Source organism: Haemaphysalis longicornis, unplaced genomic scaffold (assembly GCF_048455015.1).
Source record: "Haemaphysalis longicornis isolate Haplotype H1 unplaced genomic scaffold, Haemaphysalis longicornis Haplotype H1 scaffold_5, whole genome shotgun sequence".
Classification (NCBI taxonomy): domain Eukaryota; kingdom Metazoa; phylum Arthropoda; class Arachnida; order Ixodida; family Ixodidae; genus Haemaphysalis; species Haemaphysalis longicornis.
This window is the reverse complement of record NW_027526385.1, coordinates 151977139-151995376: the sequence shown is the minus strand read 5'-3', so window position 1 is coordinate 151995376 and position 18238 is coordinate 151977139. Positions and strand designations below refer to the sequence as shown.

Below are 18238 nucleotides of genomic sequence, written 5' to 3'. Positions count from 1 at the left end.
TGTGCAAAACAAAACAGTGATGGCTGTGGACGTGGTGTGTTCTTCAATAAGGCAGTGCTTAGTTTTCTGAGCAGATTGGAACAGCGAGGTGCCACTGTCTGGCAAAGTTCGTCAAAAGAAGCTGGACTTCACTTGCATGCTTGGACGTACTTGGTGCCGAGGACCATGGTGAAATGAAAAACGTTCAGAGAAGGCAAACCCGTGGGATGTTTTGGATGCGTTTGACATAATCCCATCGTGCTTAGGCGCACACGACAACTAGCAATGAAGCACTTCTTGTAGTGTGAGAGCTGAGCTGAGAAGTTGCTGCAAGGTAAGGCTCACAAGATAATATAACTGGTTTTCGAAAGTAAATTTTCGGTTTGCGGGTAATTTTCTTGTTTGTTTGTTTCATTCTCACGGCAACAAAATTCTCGCAAAAGCGAATTTTTTGGCTTTTCCCAGAAGATTCGTTATTGCGGGGTTCGACTGTCATTCGAGTGGTCAAAGAACGCCGAGACCGTGAAAGAAAGAAAAATCTTTTGAGCAGGTTTCCAAATTATCTGATGGGCACAGAGCAGCAATTTTCGGCTGAGGCACTTTGTGACCCTTTGTTATAAGCACTGAGTGTGTTTCTTGACGACATTTTGAAAGCATTTAAGACTTCGAAGAAAGTGTTCCAGGGTTCCTCAAAGGAGTACTGACATGAAATTTCAAAGCTTGGATAACTATGTACAAAGCTTCCTTTGTATATGGAGATATCTCCCCATAACAGTAACTGTTCGGTACAACATATTTTAAATTGATTTCAATTTTTACACACCCAAGGAAGCTCGGAACATATACCCTTTCGCAATCGGCACCAGTATGATGCCATCTACTCCTCCTTGCCCCAAACTGCCGACGTGAGGGCTCCCATGACGTGGTCAGCGCGCTGGCTGTGGTTGGCACGTGCTGTTCTGCCGTGCGTACACGTCACGATTTTGGGACTGACGTTAAGCTGCCCGGCAAGTGGAGATGGCGGAGACACCATGGGCAGTCTGGGCGCCTTTCGCAAACGCTGGCAGTGGTGTGACGAGAACGGTGATGTCCCGAGCGCCCTCCAGTCATGGCAGCCGCCTCAATGCTCGTTTATTCAAAACCAAAACTGACAGGGACAAACGGGGCTGTAAATAATTATTTATGCTGCGACCAGCCATTCAATATGCCATTCTATGACTAGTGGGCTTGTAGGCAATCATTGCAGAAAAAAAAAAAAAAATTTTGACGCAAAAATTTTGTGCTAGTACTCCTTTAAGAACGTTGTTTGGGACAACAGCACCTCCCCACAGCCCCACCAGTCAGTGCCCCTGAGGACACCAATGCTCCTGTCCACATAGCAGGAACCCCTGGCACACACAGCTATCTCCATCTATGAGTTCAGGCCACCACTACAGCCACACACCCTGGGTGATGCCTGGATTTCTACATCCACCTTTGCTCACGCAAACTGCGGCAGCAATGTGCACACATGCAACAGCTGTACCAGATGCCCGGACAAGAAGAAGCGCGGAACCATGGACTGCATGTCTCCTGGTAGTCCCCCGCCCTGCAGTCTCAATTACCAACTACTGCCCTACCAACACCACCCTGTGATCGACCTAGACTACACTCTTCTAGCTCACATTTCCTCTGTAACCGCTAGACCACATAAATAGCATTGCACACAGCTAAACATAGCCTGCATCACATTTCACCATGCGCACAGCTTCTTTCCTGCTGATTTTACTTGTAGTAGTATTGAGGAAATAGATGAATTCGTAGTCTTTGCAGGTTGTTTTTGAAAGCATGGGCACAACTACACACGAAAACTCCTGAAGTAATGCCTCAAGCTTGTTTTTTCTGTACTTGCAGAGTTCCAATACAACAAACACACTGGATGGCTTTGTTACAGCAGCCGTAAACTCCATTGTTCCAAGCTGCTCAAAGGGACCATGAACACAAAATACAAGTTTGGGTTATTCGAAGGGCTGCCACTTCAGAGTAACAATCACACAAATTTCAATGGTAACTTCAAACAATTCAGTTAGATAATCTGCTAAAAAGATGAAAGCGTGGCGACTAATCAGCCACTTTCTCACACTTTACCACAATTCAATATACAGGTTTGTTCAATTGCCAACTTCTGATACACTGGATTGTTTGATTGCAGTGGTGCCTCTCATTACATTCAATTTCACCATTTGAATGCCTGCATTGGGTTCACACATTCATTGCTCTGGTTTTGATACCTGAACAATGACAGCACTCCTAACGATGTCAATTTTTGTGATTTTTTTTCTTTGAAAATAATGCCATTTGTTGCTCCAATAGAGTGAGTAAGTTAATGGAAGCTAGTTCTTTCAAATAAAAGAAGGATGTATATTTTCAACATGCTCCCTTAAAAATGATTCTCACCTAACTCCAACCAACACAACAAACAAAATTATATTACTGCAACTAATGCCTTTTCTTTGACTTCCCCTCGATGTGAGCCTGCATAGCAAATTGTTGCCACTCCTACTACAGTTGAACCTCGATATAACGAACCTCGATTTAACGAAATTCGCGATATAACGAATTTTTTCAAGTTTCTTATCAAAATTTTGCTAAATGCACGTATTTTTATCTCGATTTTACGAAGTAATTTCGTGCGGCACTTCCGATTTAACGAAGTCACGGCAAGAAAGGAAGAACGAAATTCCGGTCAAGGCACGTTTTATTTTGCCTCTCAGAGCCTACATTGAAAACATGCAGTACTCGCATTAACTCTTAAACGGCTAAAATGAAAGAAAAGCGGTGAAATTTGCGGTTGACAACAATTCAAAGCGATGAAAGAAGCTGCTCAAACCGCTAGTGGTCATAGACGGTTGAATAGTGCGGCCACCATTTTGACGTCTCCGTCGTTGCCTACGCCAGCGCCCTCTATGCTTAGGCTGCCGAAGCCTACTTCAGGCTTTTTTTCTACGCGTCCTTCCTCACGGTGCTGCTGCTCTCGGTTGTGCTCGCTGATAACCACATTAATATTTTGTTCGTGCATCATTAGGCGAGTCTTGTAAGCAGCGTGAGCACTCCAAGGGAAAGAAAAGTGTTCCGAACAAGGGCCTGAGGAAGTGTCGGTGAAACCAACGGTAGACCGACGGCCACCGAAGTGATGGATGCCATCGACGTTTTGCGGAGGCACGCAGGCGCACGCGAATGTGTAAGAGCAAGCCTTGTTAGCGCTGTCAGCATACGAGGTCAAGAAACGCTAAGCATTGCTTACGGACTTCTTCACTACGGCTTAAACATCAAGTGCTGGTGGCAATAAATTGCTCTCTTTGAACGTGGTCGTCTTCGTTTCACCCGTGTTCATTAGACAGTTGCGGTGCGGAGAAATTGGTTTCTTTAGGGCTCAGCGGGCATAAAAGTAATTGCTTAATCGAATTTTGCTAGAGGATACTTAATGTAAGCTTTCCGTTTTAGCAGGAGCACGTCAGCGCTGCTACACACAGTCCGTCCGCGTGTACTCCGCTTGACTCACAATCATGGCTATCTGTAGTGTCGTGCTTGCATCCCGCGCTCATACTGCGGAGTTTTTGTACATGAAAAAAGTCTTTAGAAAGTTTCATAGCACCCTTCCGCTGTTGGCCCGCCGCGCCTAAGCCTACCACTGAACGAACGAAAAGAGGCGTAACTTGAACCAGCACCTCGCCGGGGTGAAGTTCACGGGGCATAGACGCGGGTTCAGTTGACTAACAGCGGCGTTTAGTATTGACTGAAATGAAAAAAATAAAAAGTGGAAACCTAGTCTGCCATCACATTTAAAGGGGTCCTGAAATGCCTTCCGCCAATGCATGGATGTACATGTAACCAAATAAAGCAATGTATTAGCAATCTCCTCCTGCAAGAATTTTGTTAAAGCGATGAGTATTAGCTGAGAAATCGTAAATCAAAAACCGCGCATAATCGTCGCGCCGCATTTCCTCCTCCTTTCAACTGTTTCTTCGCTGTTGGCCTCCCCTCCCATGATGCTCCGCTCCTCAGCGGTGACGTACTTCCGCTATTGCGCTCCCACAGACTGCCGTCTGCTACGGGCCAGCTCTTTCGGCTTTTTCATCTCTGTAGACACCATGGACACAGGCTGGAAAAGCGAACGAATGACCTGGCCGCATGTGTGCGGCCTGGCCTTGCCCTTTCGCGGTTTACGTAGCTGCAGGGCTGCAGTTGGTATCGGCGGCGAACTCGCAGCCGCGTGGGGAGAATCGTGCGCTCGTTCCCTTTGGTGCACCGCGCACTGTTTATCCAAAAAGCGCGGTCTCAGATGTGGCCCCGCTGGTGCCGGGTGTTATTTTGCGGTGGTTGTAATTCCTACTACCGGCGGCATGTGAAAAAAGACATTTTTAACCGACACAGAACCTGTGCACAAAACGCGCCGGATCGGATCGCTTTATCAGCGGCGATGAACGTGAAGGCGAAGAGCAAACCAACGCTGCACTCGATCAGCGAGAACCCGTGTTCTGACAAGCTGCACCCATGTGTTGCATTCAACACTGACGGGAAAGCGTTTGTTTGCACTTGTTTGGATAGTCGTAAAATGTCCAAACACTCCGGCACTCCGCTAGCAGATCAGCCGGCGAGACATTTCGGAAAACATTTGACAGATGGCGCCGTATGCATTAGTGTGTTGCTACGCAAAACTGATGAGACGCTCTACTAAAACTCCCATCGCGGTGTCACGTAGCGGGACGCAAAAATTTAGCGTTTAGCGTATGCAAAGGCCACAAACGCTGTACTAAAACTCTATTAGCAGCAAAATAGCGTGCGTATGTGAAACCGCTTGCGTTTACAAAGCTGCACGCCGAGCGCGTACGTTTCAAAGTGACATCAAAGTGACGTTTCAAAGTGACAAAGTGACCTAGTGACATCGTTTAAATACACTGGCAAGCACAGTGTAACGTAGTCAGATATCAACCGTATGCTCAGGCGACAAGCAAGAGCTTGTTTTATGTGGGGCGGAGATTGCGCATAAAGGCCCGTTCGCACTTGCGACGAAAGCGAGTGAGAGCGGCAGGAATTCCGTCGCTTTGTCGCGCGACGATCGTTTTTGTCGAATGGTCGGGACAAATTTTGGTTGCGCGACAGAATTCCCGTCGCTTTCGCTCGCTTTCGTCGCAAGCGGGAATGGAAAGTTCTGCCGCTGCCGTCTGCTACGCAGCTCGGAGGTAACCGCGCGATCTGCTCGGGCCGGATGAACGCGCACACTCCCGCACGGCAGCGCCCCAAGCGGCAGACGGCCGCGTACATCGCTCCCGGCGCCCGCCTGGAGCGCGCCCTCGGCACACTAGCCAGTATATTTCAGGCACTATAATGGAGGAAAGATTTTTTGCTTCCGATGAACCTAGTTCTTTGCCCCTGTGTTTTTAAATACGTGAAGTGGTTAGCACGTCGTCCTCACGCAGCTCTGTATCGTCGTAGCATCGCTGATTGTCCGAACGAAGCTTGCAGCTAAGCCAATGCAGCGACCGAAGCTGTGTGTGTGTGTGTGCATCGCCTCCTGTGTGTTGTGGACGCGTTCGTTTCGCGATGAAATGCGACATTGTACTTCTGCGGGTGGATAGTGCTTCCCATGGTCTGGATTATCTTTCTCGAACGACGTACCACTCAACCTCGCATGGGGTATGTGTAGTGTGCCTGGCTAAAAGCCTTCTCGCTTGCGCGCCTGAGTTGTGACTTGCTGCTCGTCCCCGCAAACCGGGTGTGAGGTGAGTGCCGTATTTACGACTGGCAGGAGGAGGCAACTCATCGTCTGTCAATCGCGGTTCAGACTTGCAACGCATGTTGTGACGTTGCGTTCGTTCGAAACGCATCTCTGGATTGTTTTGAAGTTGAATAAAATGTACGCGTCAAACCCGGGCATTCGGCTCAGGGCGTTCTCTGCGATTGCACCAAAGAAGTGCCACGGGACTTTCTTTATGGTACGTACTCACGTAAGATAAAATCCACGTCGTGTTATGGCCGTGTTGCATTCAATACAAACGGTTAAGCGTTTGTTTACACTTGTTTCGTTTGTCGTAAAATGTCAAAGCACTCCGGCACTCCGCTGGCAGATCAGCCGGCGAGCCGACGCTGAGCAGACGACTCATCTCTTTGCCGGAAGTGCGTGAAAAAGCCGCCCAATAGCAGGATGTCGGCGTCCAAAAACACGAAGGAAAGGGTGAGAAAAAAGCGACAAACTTTGCAACAAAAGTGTGAGCTTTCCGCTGCGCGTAAAAGAGTAATACTTGGCACAGGTGACGTTGGCGACCCAATCTAGCGATTGCGCTAGTTCATTTAGTGTGCTCAAAATGCCTTTCAGGGCCCCTTTAATGAGGCGTTGCGAAAAAAGCACCGGTTTTACGACGAAGAATGAACTACCGTCGGCAATCCGAATTACATAGCCTAAGTGTTGAAACTCTCAATTCACACAATTTTCGCGGCCAGTTTTAGTAAAATTTCGCTTTAAGTGGAGAGGTAACTACATAGCAGTTGTCTCTGGACGATGGGCAAGGCTTTGAAACCTCAATAACTGGTTAAATGAACTGTAAAATCGAAACCTCGATTTTACAAAATTCTCGATTTAACGAAATTTCCGCCCGCAAGTACGACTTCGTTATATCGAGGTTTAACTGTATATCTGTTGTTTCTTAGCTGGCCGAAAATGCAGCCTACGTGTTGAAACTCTCAATTCACACAATTTTCGCGGCCAGTTTTAGTAGAAATTTCGCTTTAAGTGGAGAGGTAACTACATAGCAGTTGTCTCTGGACGATGGGCAAGGCTTTGAAACCTTAATAACTGGTTAAATGAACTGTAAAATCGAAACCTCGATTTTACGAAATTCGCGATTTAACGAAATTTCCGCCCGCAAGTACGACTTCGTTATATCGAGGTTTAACTGTATATCTGTTGTTTCTCAGCTGGCCGAAAATGCAGCCACCATTCAGCCTTAGCCTTAACCTAACACCACTTAATTTTTATTACAGCGGATAATCCATTTTCCACACGCTTGCAGACTAATGTGTGCATAATGCACGGCCACAATCCCAGCAGGTTTCTCCCCAAAGCACACACAAGCAATATGTTGGCCCTTCTGGGCTCACCAGACCTCACTCACCCTCTGCCGGTCCATTGCACAGGTGCCCGTTGGCCATCCTCGCATAGCCGTTCTGTGTCGCCCCCTGCTGGTGGTGCCGCTCCACCGCCTCGTTGGCAATCTTACGCATCTCGTCCACAAACGAGTTCTCCGTAATCGCGAGCGAGTCCTCAAACGAGTCGTCCCCTTTCCCTCCGCCGTCCTGCTCCGTCGTCAAGTCCGACAAGGCCGACTCCTCATCCCCCACATTCCACGACGCGCACTTGGGGATGGGAGACACACCCGGGCTCGGACAATCGTTCACTGGCGTCGACGTCCGCACACACTGCGCACTAGGGCTCGCAAAGTCGTCGTCATCGTCGTCTGCCAGCGTCGCCTCGGAGCAGTCCGACGTGTCGTCACCGTCTGGCATGGCTGTCAGAAACAGCGTGTCCTCCGACTCGGAGCCGCGCTCCAACAGTCGCTGCATCACGCCGCAGCTCGATTCCTCAGACTCCAGCGCCGTCACATACGAGCCGCTGTCCCGGCTGCTGTTGCTGCCGGCTTGTGTCGGCTGCGGAGCCGCCGGCGTCGGCGTCTCAGAGTCGTCGCCGCTCAGGCTGCTGTTGCTGCAAGTCAAGACAAGGCGCGCGTCAGCCCCCGGGCGGGCGGTGTCGCGGGAGAGAGGAGGAGAAGCAGCTTCCTGGGGGTTAGTGCTCAGCGTGCCGCGGTCGACGGAGTTAGCGGCTGGCGGGGGCAGGGAACAGCCATGTGCCGAAGTGCAACCACCACCAAACCGCCCGTGGCTACTTACGTCCTCGCGAACCGCTGCCGCACTCCTCTGACCGTTGCTGTCGCTTTCGACCGGCCGTTCCACTGCACCGCCCCAGATCCGCTCACCCACCGCACTCGGCGCGACACCACCACCACCACCGTTCACTGCACCGTTGCCGGAGACGTCGTCGAGCCTCCTCCAGATGTCCGAGTCCGCACCGAGGCTGCGCGGCTCGCTGCCGCTGGCGTCGACGTCGTCGATGACCGTGATGCGGAACATCTCCGCCACCTTCTCCGGCCCCTCGCGGAGCAGGTCTTCCACCGACGCGCTCTTCTTAAACCCCAGCGAGTTGAGCTCTCGCGAGTCGACCGACCCCAGGCTGTCCTGGCGTTGGGTTGACTCGCTGGGGAGGTCGACAGAGGCCGTCGACCCTGACTCGGCTGCCAAGATGGCGTCCAGGTCACGAATTGCCTCTGAGATGTGGAACGAAGTCAGCTCTTCCTCCTCCTCGCCAGTCTGCTCGGTGCGGAGGTCTTCCGCGCTCCCGTGCAGGTTCTGCAGGCTGGCGGCCACGAAGTCGCTTTCGAAGCCGAGCCGAGACAAAGACAGCGCGGCCGGGTGGTTGGGAGCAAGGTTGTGCTCCTGGACCCGTGCGGGCCGGAGTGCGGCCCAACGGGATTCGAAGTCATGCGCGTCACTGTTCTCGCGTTGGAGGTGTTCCAACAGCTCACGGAGCTCGTGCATCGATGGCCGATCACCGACCACCTCGCTCCAACACCAACTGGCCACCTGGTACCTGTATGGGAGGGAATCCAAGAAAGCGGGTTGCTATTTGATTTTCCCACTTTCGATGACTGAGCACTGCACAGGCAGCCTTTGCCTCCTTTTCTGTTCACTGGGGCTATGTCTGACAGCAGGTCACATGGCATCACAGCTTGGTCATTTACCATTCTTTTCTGCACCCATTTTGCCAAACAACTACACATATGCATTCAGATGAAATCTTGCATATTTTTGCGTGAATATAGGCTTCCAAGCCTGACATATGCCTTACAAGTGACTGCACATAGATGTCACCATTGGCATCCCCCAAGGCTCAGTTTTAGGTCCTCTCTTATTTTTACCATACATTAACTACTTACCACTGCCTCACACACAAAATTCATTCTATATGCTGACCGTACAACTATCTATTCACACCATTCTGATGCAGACACACTTTTATAATTTGCAAACTATCTTCCCTTGAACATTAGTGCCCTAATAACAGGCTACCTATTGCCCTTAATGGTTTTTCACTCCGTGTATAAGGAATTGCAAATAAATCCGCGCCTGCATACAAGTCCCAATCCCTTCCTTCTGTGCGACCATATCTTTTTTTAACCCCTTCCAACTTAAAATAAAAGAAATTAGTTCACTAGTGCCTTGAAAAGAAAACTAAGTGTTTTTAGCCACAAACCACAAATTCACAGAAACCTAAGTGTAAAACTGGTGTGAAATTAATACACCTAAGTTCGACTGCATCTTGTCACTCTGCTGTTGTACTGGGTGCCGGTACCTTGACCCCTTTCTCCCCTCAGTTAGCAAAAGGAGACGGGTGCTCCTGCCGCCAGTACTCACAGTCGGTCGGTGTGCCTCCCCGCCGGGGTGGTGGGCCTGGCAGGCACCAGGTTGCGCTGAATGACCACCCTCCGGAGCACCTCTTCGTCCGTCATGCCCTCGTACGGCAGGGCCCCCAGGGACAGCAGCTCCCACAGCAGCACCCCCAGGCTCCTGCAATGCGCACGTCCACCAGTGGGGGAACCACCACCCAGCTCAGCGAGATCATTCCACCAAAGCCCACCCCTGGCCTGCTAAACGCTACAGGTGGCTGTCTGAAGGCAAAGGCAGTAAGGAGGAGTTGTCTACCACAGCGTACGCTCTACTTCCGTATAAAGAGGAAAAATGGTCGAGCTCCCCCCTCCCCCTTACGAAAAAATAATGTTTAAAAGTCAAGTTGCTGAGACCCAATTTCCCAAAATGAATCATTCCGCACGGGACACACAATCCACTATGAGTTGCAAAACAAGGGTGCAGACTGTTAACAGAGCAGAACACACACTTTGAGGCAGTCGCAAAGGCTATCCGCGGCAAAGTGACAAACCACCTTGTGGAAGAAGACTCTCTGCATTCCTCTGTTCTCCTAACTTTCAGTGGTACACCCGTCATACCTTAATCCTCACTTCACACCATTTGCCGCGGCAGGTTTTGCCACCTAACCAAGCCTACCAATGACTGGAGAGATGGGAAATGAAGAGAGGCAGGGAGGTGCATACCAGACGTTGGCCTCCTTGGTGAGCTCCCTGGCCTCGAGTGCCAGGTCAGTGCAGTGCAGGGACTCGGGCGCACTCCAGCGCAAGGGCAGGGCCACCTCACCCACCAGGTGGTAGTCCTCCTGTTGGCAGGGGCAGGGGGGATTCCGTTGGAGGCACTTCTTCGACCTCTTCTTCTCAACCAGCAGTCATGAACTCATCAGCAATTAAGCACACACTGTTGTGAAGCAGACAGGAGTTGGCAATTTTGTACAAGCAGTAACTAAAACAGGCCATCAGGGGCAAACATCCGACTGAACAGAGCAAATTTCAGGAGAAAAACGAAAACGTGCCACGCCTGGATTATTACCTAACTAGTCAGAATGCCATCAAACTCTGCTCACTTGCAAAGTAAACCTCACATTGCTCCATGTTTCTCTTCTTCATTCTCCTATTGCGATGTGTACAAACTGCAAACGTTTTGATCCAACACCAGACGGGCAGAGCAACCGCCAGTGCAACCCTGCCCACTCACCCGGTAGGTCTGCAGAGAGGTGCCGTAGTCGCCCACCTTGACCGTCTGGTTGCGGTCCACCACACAGCTGCGGGCAGCCAGGTCCCTGCACCCACAAGAGGTAAGCCTTTAATAACCACACCACCCTTGCAGGAATCACAGCACAATGGCTATGACAGCTTCACGAGAGTTATCAAACCCAGCACCACAGTCAGGCCCAAATCTGTTTACAGCAGACAACTGGGTAGGTTAGTGTGATATTGCCCCATGCACACCGACACAGTGCTCCGTTACACTAAGACCAGGGAGTGCAAACAGCCACAGGAACAGCCGGTCATCCGATTGGCTTCAAGAATCCCATCTGCCTTCATTTTTGTAAGCGAAAGTTTGCCTCAGTTAAACATCACTGTCGCGACGATCAACATTCTCAGTGTGTACTCTCGGTGTTTGTGACAATATTATACCCAGTAGCAGTGCTAAAAACAGGACACAAGAAGAGCAGAGGGCACAGACACGGCGCAGTGCCTTTTATTCTTGTGTCCTGTTTTTAGCACTGCTACTAGACACAGGCCAAATGTGTCCTCCGCGATTGCAAAATGATGAAAGGCATCTACCAGTGTCGTGTCATCCACACATACGTACACCATCTGCCCCTCAGAAATCCTTGAAGGCAGGGACAAATAAGGAAAGCACGCTGGTTGTAGTAGGCTAGACTGAACAAGTGTCGACTCTGTTAGCATGTCATCATTCCGGATAGGCCAACAAAGACACTCACACGTGGACAAAGCTGTTCCGGTGCATGTGGTCCAGGGCGGAGGCTATGGCGCAGGCCGCCTGCAAGGGGAAGGGGCCTTGCAGGAAGGGGCCGGCCTCCGCACGCCTGCTCAGCAGCAGGGCCTTCAGGTCCTGCACAAAACATTATACGGGATTTGTACGGGTATTATACGGGATTATAGAACACTGTACGGGATTATACGAGGATTATGGTGCCTATACAAAGCATTATACGAGGATTATGGTGCCTATACAAAGCATTGCTCGAAAGCCTTCAGGTCCTGCACAAAACATACAGGATGTATACAGGTATTATATGATTATAGAACATTTTACGGGATTATACGGGGATTATAGTGGCTACACAAAGCAGAGTGCTCGAATGCTATATTTGTTAACATGCCACACTCCACAGACCCACAATCTCTCTTTCGGCAGCAGCAGTGCACGGCATATTTCTCTGGCTTTGTTAACAGGCGCTTCTCGTTGCCCCAGCCAGCAACTATAACTCTTCACTCGTGAAATCTGACCACACTCCAATTTTCACTCCCTGCCTGGTGTCTATTTCAGGCAGCTACAGGAAACGCCGTAAGGCCTGGATTAGCACTGGGTTGGAAAAATAAGGAATACATGCGGAAAAGTATTCTTTATTTACGGATGCACTAACAACCAATGCAGCCTGACGCATTCAAAGGTTCACAGGTGTCACTAAAGACCATCCCAATGCACTCTTAAACAAATCACACCAGACTTGATAGTTTGAACAGCATAAAGCAGGCACTGACCATGGGAACGCCCTATGTTATGTATTTTTTCGTACCAATAAACAAATTCTTAGTCTGATTCCCCAATGATAGGGAGATCGGGCTTCCCTCTGCCGAAGCAACTTAGCCATACTCCTGCTAACAATAAAAAGACAACAAACAAAAATGTTATCAAACATGCCTGACACGCTTCACTTTTATTGGCTCAGAAGACACCGTCACACCCAATTCGTGACTCTCAGGCAAACTAAGGCAAACTATCCCCTCAGTTGCCTACAACCTTTGCTTGAGCACAGGTCTCTCAGTCTGTTCTGTTTGGAATGGTACTCTGTCAAGTTTGCCTACCATACCACTACACTGCCTGGTTTTGGTGATCATCCCTGCTCTGCCAAACTACATTTAATAACCAACTGCCCTTCATGTCGAGAAACAACCTCTCCCAAAGGAAAAAAAGAAAAAAAGAAAAAAAGTGTTTTGTAACAGGAAGAAGAAGAGGAAGAGGAGGATGTGAAAGGACAATAACCGGACTGTTGCTGGTCTTTTTTGTGAACTCAACCCAATAAAGGGGAACGTTACATGTTTTTGATACGAACCCTCGATAAGCAACTCCCAAGACGCCCAACCATCACTACAGCACACCTGCATGCATTGTGACACCACGCATCTCACAAAATGTGACATCCATGTGACATCCCATCATGCAAAATGCCACACTGATATGGACCAACGAAGGAGTAGAATTCCCTCCCACCAACCAATTTCATTACCTATTTCTTGGCTTACTGTTGGCTTACTCTTTGCAGAGGTACAATTGATGCTGGGGAAAAGAAGAAACTCTACATGAACTGCACCGGAAGCAACATTAGCCGGGAGCAAGCAAACCCCAACAGGGCCTTTTTCTCCCTTCTTGTCCCCAGCCTACCATGACGGAGTCCTCCAGGATCAGCAGGAACGGATCCGACTCCAGGCAGCGACCCAAAAGCTGCAGCAGGTTGGGGTGCCGCAACAGCCTGCACACGAGACGGTCGCAACAACAGTCACGGTCACTGCTCTGAGGGCACAGAAACAGCACGAACACCCTCGACAAACACCCTGTCAGCAACCAACACGGCAGTTCTGCAAAACCAACGCCACCCCGCGTAAGCCGCACCTGCCGTGTCGGCCAAAAAGGGCAAAATATTGCCGAAGAATGGGGAGCTGAGCTAGTTGGTAAACATGCATGACGAAACCTTCAAAAAGCACAATGCTGAGAACGTAGGGCAAACAGAACAACAGGACGAGCGCTTGTTTCATGCGAAACACGAAACAAGGTTTGTCAAGCGCAATGTTGGCTGCGTGTTTCCACTTTCTTGTGATAAGGAGTACATTGGACAGACCAGCAGGTGCGCCAGCATGGGCCTCAGTAAGCATAAATTGTACTTGAAAAGAACTATATCGTTGCATCTCGCGGCGCACTGAAGCTCGTGCCGGTACTGGGGTGGTTGCAGGCTGATTTTCTGCGACACAAAAATTGTGCTTAGGCATGTGCGCTAAATGACTGGGGAGATTGCCGAAGCATTCCAAATAAGCCACAGAGGCGACAATTGTGTCATTCACGATTCTATTTCCTTGCACCCGAAAGAGATTGCCTATATCAGCAGCTAGTGAGCTGCCCACTTTGTAGCAGCTGTATTTGTTTTATTTGGATCGATCCCTCTGTTTTTATGCGTGGTCTGCTCACTGGAAAGCCATATGTTCTTCGTCTTTCCCAATCACACTCCAGTTGAGAGTAAAGTGCTCACTCTATTCTGTTTCTCTCACGTTTTCAGTGTTGCGCTTTTTGAAGGTTTCGTCTGGGCAAAATAGTGCGTAGCAGACCAGTACAAATAATTTCTGCACGTGTGAGGGCATCTAGGTTTGTCTACAGTTCCCATCGGAATGAATGCAGGCGATCTAGCAGGCCCTGTTTGTGCAGGGCCTGCAACAGAAGGTACAACAGCGCCAACATTAAACTAATTACAACGGGCTCGGGAATACTCCCAAAAGACGCAAACTCCGAGGGTGTTAAAAGCACCTACCTTTCGATTTGTGAGCCACTCAGCTGACACACTGCCTCTACACATCTACACAGACACATACCCCTCTAGGGTCATACTGGTGAAGCAGTGGATGCCATGGTGCCGCACAGGCTGCACCTTTAGCTTGATTGATTAATTGATTGATTTATTGATTGATTGTGGGGTTTAACGCACTGACGCACGCAGGCAATGAGGCGCACCGTAGTGGAGGGCTCCGGATTAATTTTGACCACCTGGGAATCTTTAACGTGCACTGAAATCTCGAACACACAGGCGTTTGCGCCTTTAGTTTGGCTAGTCCACAGCACATGAGTGCTACCACGGAGTCAGCACACCAATTGCTCTGCTTGTTTGCATGCCTACACAGTGGATTCACTGCTGACATTATGTGGCGGGAAATTTGAAACTTCGGCAATCTTTGCTATTTTCTTTTCTCTCGTGGAAACATCCTCCAGGGCCAGACTTGAATTGAGCAAATTACTTCTCCCAAATAAAATAAGGGTGTGTTGCCCCCCAAAGTCTCTTCAGCACACTAATAGCAATGACCAAACTCAAGTGAGACTATTCACAAATGTTGAATAACTTTATTAAGTGCAATGCACTTCTTAAGCGACCCTGAACCTGCGTCCACCGGCGATGTCCGCGCACGTGGAGATGGGCGCGCGCAGCCTGGCCGCTGACATAGCACATACCCACGTGGGGGATTGGCCAGGAATCGGGCGTGAGGAGGGCTAATGCACCCGCTTAAAGGAGTACTGACACGAAATTTCAAAGCTGAGATCCGCTCTAGCAATCAAGTACAACGACAACACAAATAGGTGTCTGTGAATAAATGCATTTTTCTTTCTTTGTAGTTGTGTGTGTGTGTGAGATCTCTCTTTCGCGAACATTACCGAACCGCGCAAATTCAACTCGTGCATTCGCACTTTCACATTCTTCCCCTCGGGGAAATGCGGGGAATTTTTTGAACCAAGGTAGACCTGAACGACGAATAGAAGAACACCTTGAGGCTTTAACCGGCCCTCAGAACACCTTATAATCCATTCAAAATAATTAGATGTTTTCCCATCCACATCCCAAGATCATACGCTATTTTAGATTGAACTTGTGCTTTTCCTTTCTTTGACTACAATTCTATGCTTTATATATACAATTATATGCCCAACATTTTGGGGCAAAAATCTTTTTACCTTGTGGGCCTGCCTGTAAAGTGATGGCAGTATTACCACATACTTTACATAACCAGCCAGAAATGATACCAGTGCCCTACTTTTTAGTGGCCTTTAGGAGTGACCTGATTTGTAAAGCAACATGTTTTGACAGCAAACTACTTAGGCAAATTAGAAAGTTAAAACTATTCCACCATAGTTTAAAAGAAAATATTTTTGAGAGATTATTTCAGGCCACTCCCAAAAATATAACTGAAAACACAGGTAAAAACCAACCCGTGATGTGTTAAAAGCCAAAACGCCCATGTGTTTGAGATGTTGGCACACGCGGAGATGTGCACCTCATCGCCTGTGTAATGTCAGCGAGTTAAACCTCATAATCAATCAAATCAAGAGGTGTGAGCAAAATAATTGGCACGCACTTGGTAGTTACTCGTTGTTTTACCTCTTTTGAAGGTACTGGTATGTAAACAAACTAGAGCTGTGGAAAAATCCAATTGGGGACTGCGAATCAAATATGGGTAGTAAAAAAATGACCATGAATCAAATTGAATGTTCTTGAATATAAATGGTAAGAACTGGCTGCGAATCAAATTAAATATGCTATAAAATAGCCAAAAACTTCACTGCAAGTTCAATTAAATAACAAGCACTGTTTTTGAAGTATTCAAAGGTTCCGATGTTCGCACACTTCTAGAATAAACTTTTTATTCACGTCAACATTTCTTTTTGTAGGCAGAGAAAAATGGGAGGAGGGGATATATCAAGGCTCACTGGACACCCTTTCTTTTTTCCCTCTCAAAAAAATTTATTTGTTTTCGACTCAAAGTTTATTCATCATCATCATCCCTCCACAGATGTGCAGTCACCACAATGCCCCCAGCTTCCTCCTCACCCGACAATGATGATGATGATGATTGTGATCACTGGTTGTAATGGCGCGAGGCCCCCCTTGGGCTCACCTGAGGTGCTGCACCTCGTGGAGGAAGCAGATGTGCTCGGTGGGCGTGGCGTCCGACCGCAGGATCTTGACCACCACCCGGGTGGTCGTGGTGGTCCCCGGCTCTCCCCCGCCACCCGCCAGGGCGGGCCCGGTGCCAAGGTTCTGTGCCTCCCCCCGGACGGCCTGGCCAAACCAGCCCACCCCCAGTTCTTGGAGGTACTGCAGCCGCTCGCGGGGGAAGTTGGCCTGGGGGTCGTCTGTACAGGGGGGTGAGGTGGGAGAGACAGAGGTGAGAACTATGTCCCCATGACTTTGGGTACACTACCAATGAAAGAACTCTTTAAATGTGTAGTGTTGAGGAATCACTATTTCACTAAAGAATTTCGTGTGTCCCACTGCGAAAAACTGAGTGGCATGTAAAATTACGTGTGTACACTAACTATGGAAAAAGAATACGGAACTACTATGTTCCAGAAGTATTCAATGAATTGACTTATGAACTACGTACAATAAACACAAAACGGAAACTCAACAAAACAATTACAAAATGGTGTGCAGGTTTAATAACCAACGAGTAAATAATGCCACTTAACATGTGGGGATTTGTTCACCGGCTTGTGTTAAACTTGTTTTATTCCCGTTCCTTAATGTCTACGATTTTGAAGTCGCATTGAATTGTGTTCCTGCGAGTGACTGTGCTATTGGTGTATTCCTTCAATGCGAGTGACTGTAACATTCGATTTCTTTTGATAAATGTTCGGGAGCAAGAAGACACTGCTTTTGTGTGTGCGTTTAATGTTTTGTTTCATGCACTGGGAAGTGTTCAGTGTATATACGACACAAGTATTACTGTGCTATTTTTCATGAAATGTAATCGAAATGTGTTGTTTCATCAACTGCCTGGTCACTTTACAGGTACTCCGAACTTGTATTGACCAGAAAATTAATCCTGTACAGAAGACTTGCGCAAATAAATGAATGAAATGAATGAAACTGGGGCACCCATCTCGCAGAAGAGATGCGAGAGCTCATCACTGTAAACTGCCGGACCACGAAGTGGAGTTACAGAAGCGAACCGGAGGGAGATTGTAATGAGCGCTGCGGCCAACTTGTCTGCCAAAGTACTACTGGGGTTTGTCTTGATCTATGACTAGTGTTCCTCAGCGCTACACAACAGGACTAGCACATCGTATTGCTCAATAAACTTCATTTCTCCTCATAATCTAGTCCCCACGCAAACTTGTGGCCCTCAGGTTAAAGTGAACCAAAATAACAGGTGACATTTTCAAACAGAGCCCGCCAAAATGCATAAAAACACTCGATTTTTTTCCTTCCGTTTCCCCTAGACTGCATAAACCCTCCTGCTTCAAAGGTATGAAAAGCTGACAAAAAATAAGACAGTACAGTCGAGTCCCGCTACAACGAAATTGACGGGACGTGCGAAAAGTTTTGTTGAAGCGAAAATTTGTTGAGGCGAAATCTGCCCAGAAACAACACGGAAAGGCCAGAAAAATAGCCCCGTATGTTTCCGCATCATTGGCAGCATAATACAATGTTTAGAAAAAGGAGTGACGCGCAATAACGTCATGTTTATTCCGGTAACAAACATACCAATGGATACCTGTTTTTTCACTGCACGCAAAGAAGGTGTTACGGAGGGGGGTGAAGAAATGTAGGCGCAAAACGTATTGCTGTACAACAAGGCGTGTCCACCGAGCTGATTACTTGCAGATAGCTGCTAGGCCATCGGAAGCCCCCTCGCTTGTGGCAGGAGCGGTGCCGTTATCTTATCCTCTGACAGGGCGCGGCAGCTACTGACCTTGGCAGGCAAGACGCGCGCGCTTGCATTTAACATGACCGCGC

The 18238-nt window shown here is 48.6% G+C and overlaps 1 protein-coding gene across 1 annotated transcript in view; it reads right to left on the bottom strand.

Moving 5' to 3' along the window:
• The window catches only part of LOC144138753 (uncharacterized), a 57641-nt gene that overhangs the window by 23083 nt on the left and 16320 nt on the right, over positions 1 to 18238 (bottom strand). The window contains exons 6-12 of the mRNA XM_077671165.1: positions 16395 to 16632; positions 13129 to 13216; positions 11444 to 11574; positions 10690 to 10774; positions 10179 to 10297; positions 9484 to 9636; positions 7131 to 8659 (exon numbers count right to left, since the gene is read on the bottom strand). Coding sequence (XP_077527291.1) covers positions 7131 to 8659; positions 9484 to 9636; positions 10179 to 10297; positions 10690 to 10774; positions 11444 to 11574; positions 13129 to 13216; positions 16395 to 16632 — 2343 coding nt within the window. The remainder of the gene's footprint in view (positions 1 to 7130; positions 8660 to 9483; positions 9637 to 10178; positions 10298 to 10689; positions 10775 to 11443; positions 11575 to 13128; positions 13217 to 16394; positions 16633 to 18238) is intronic.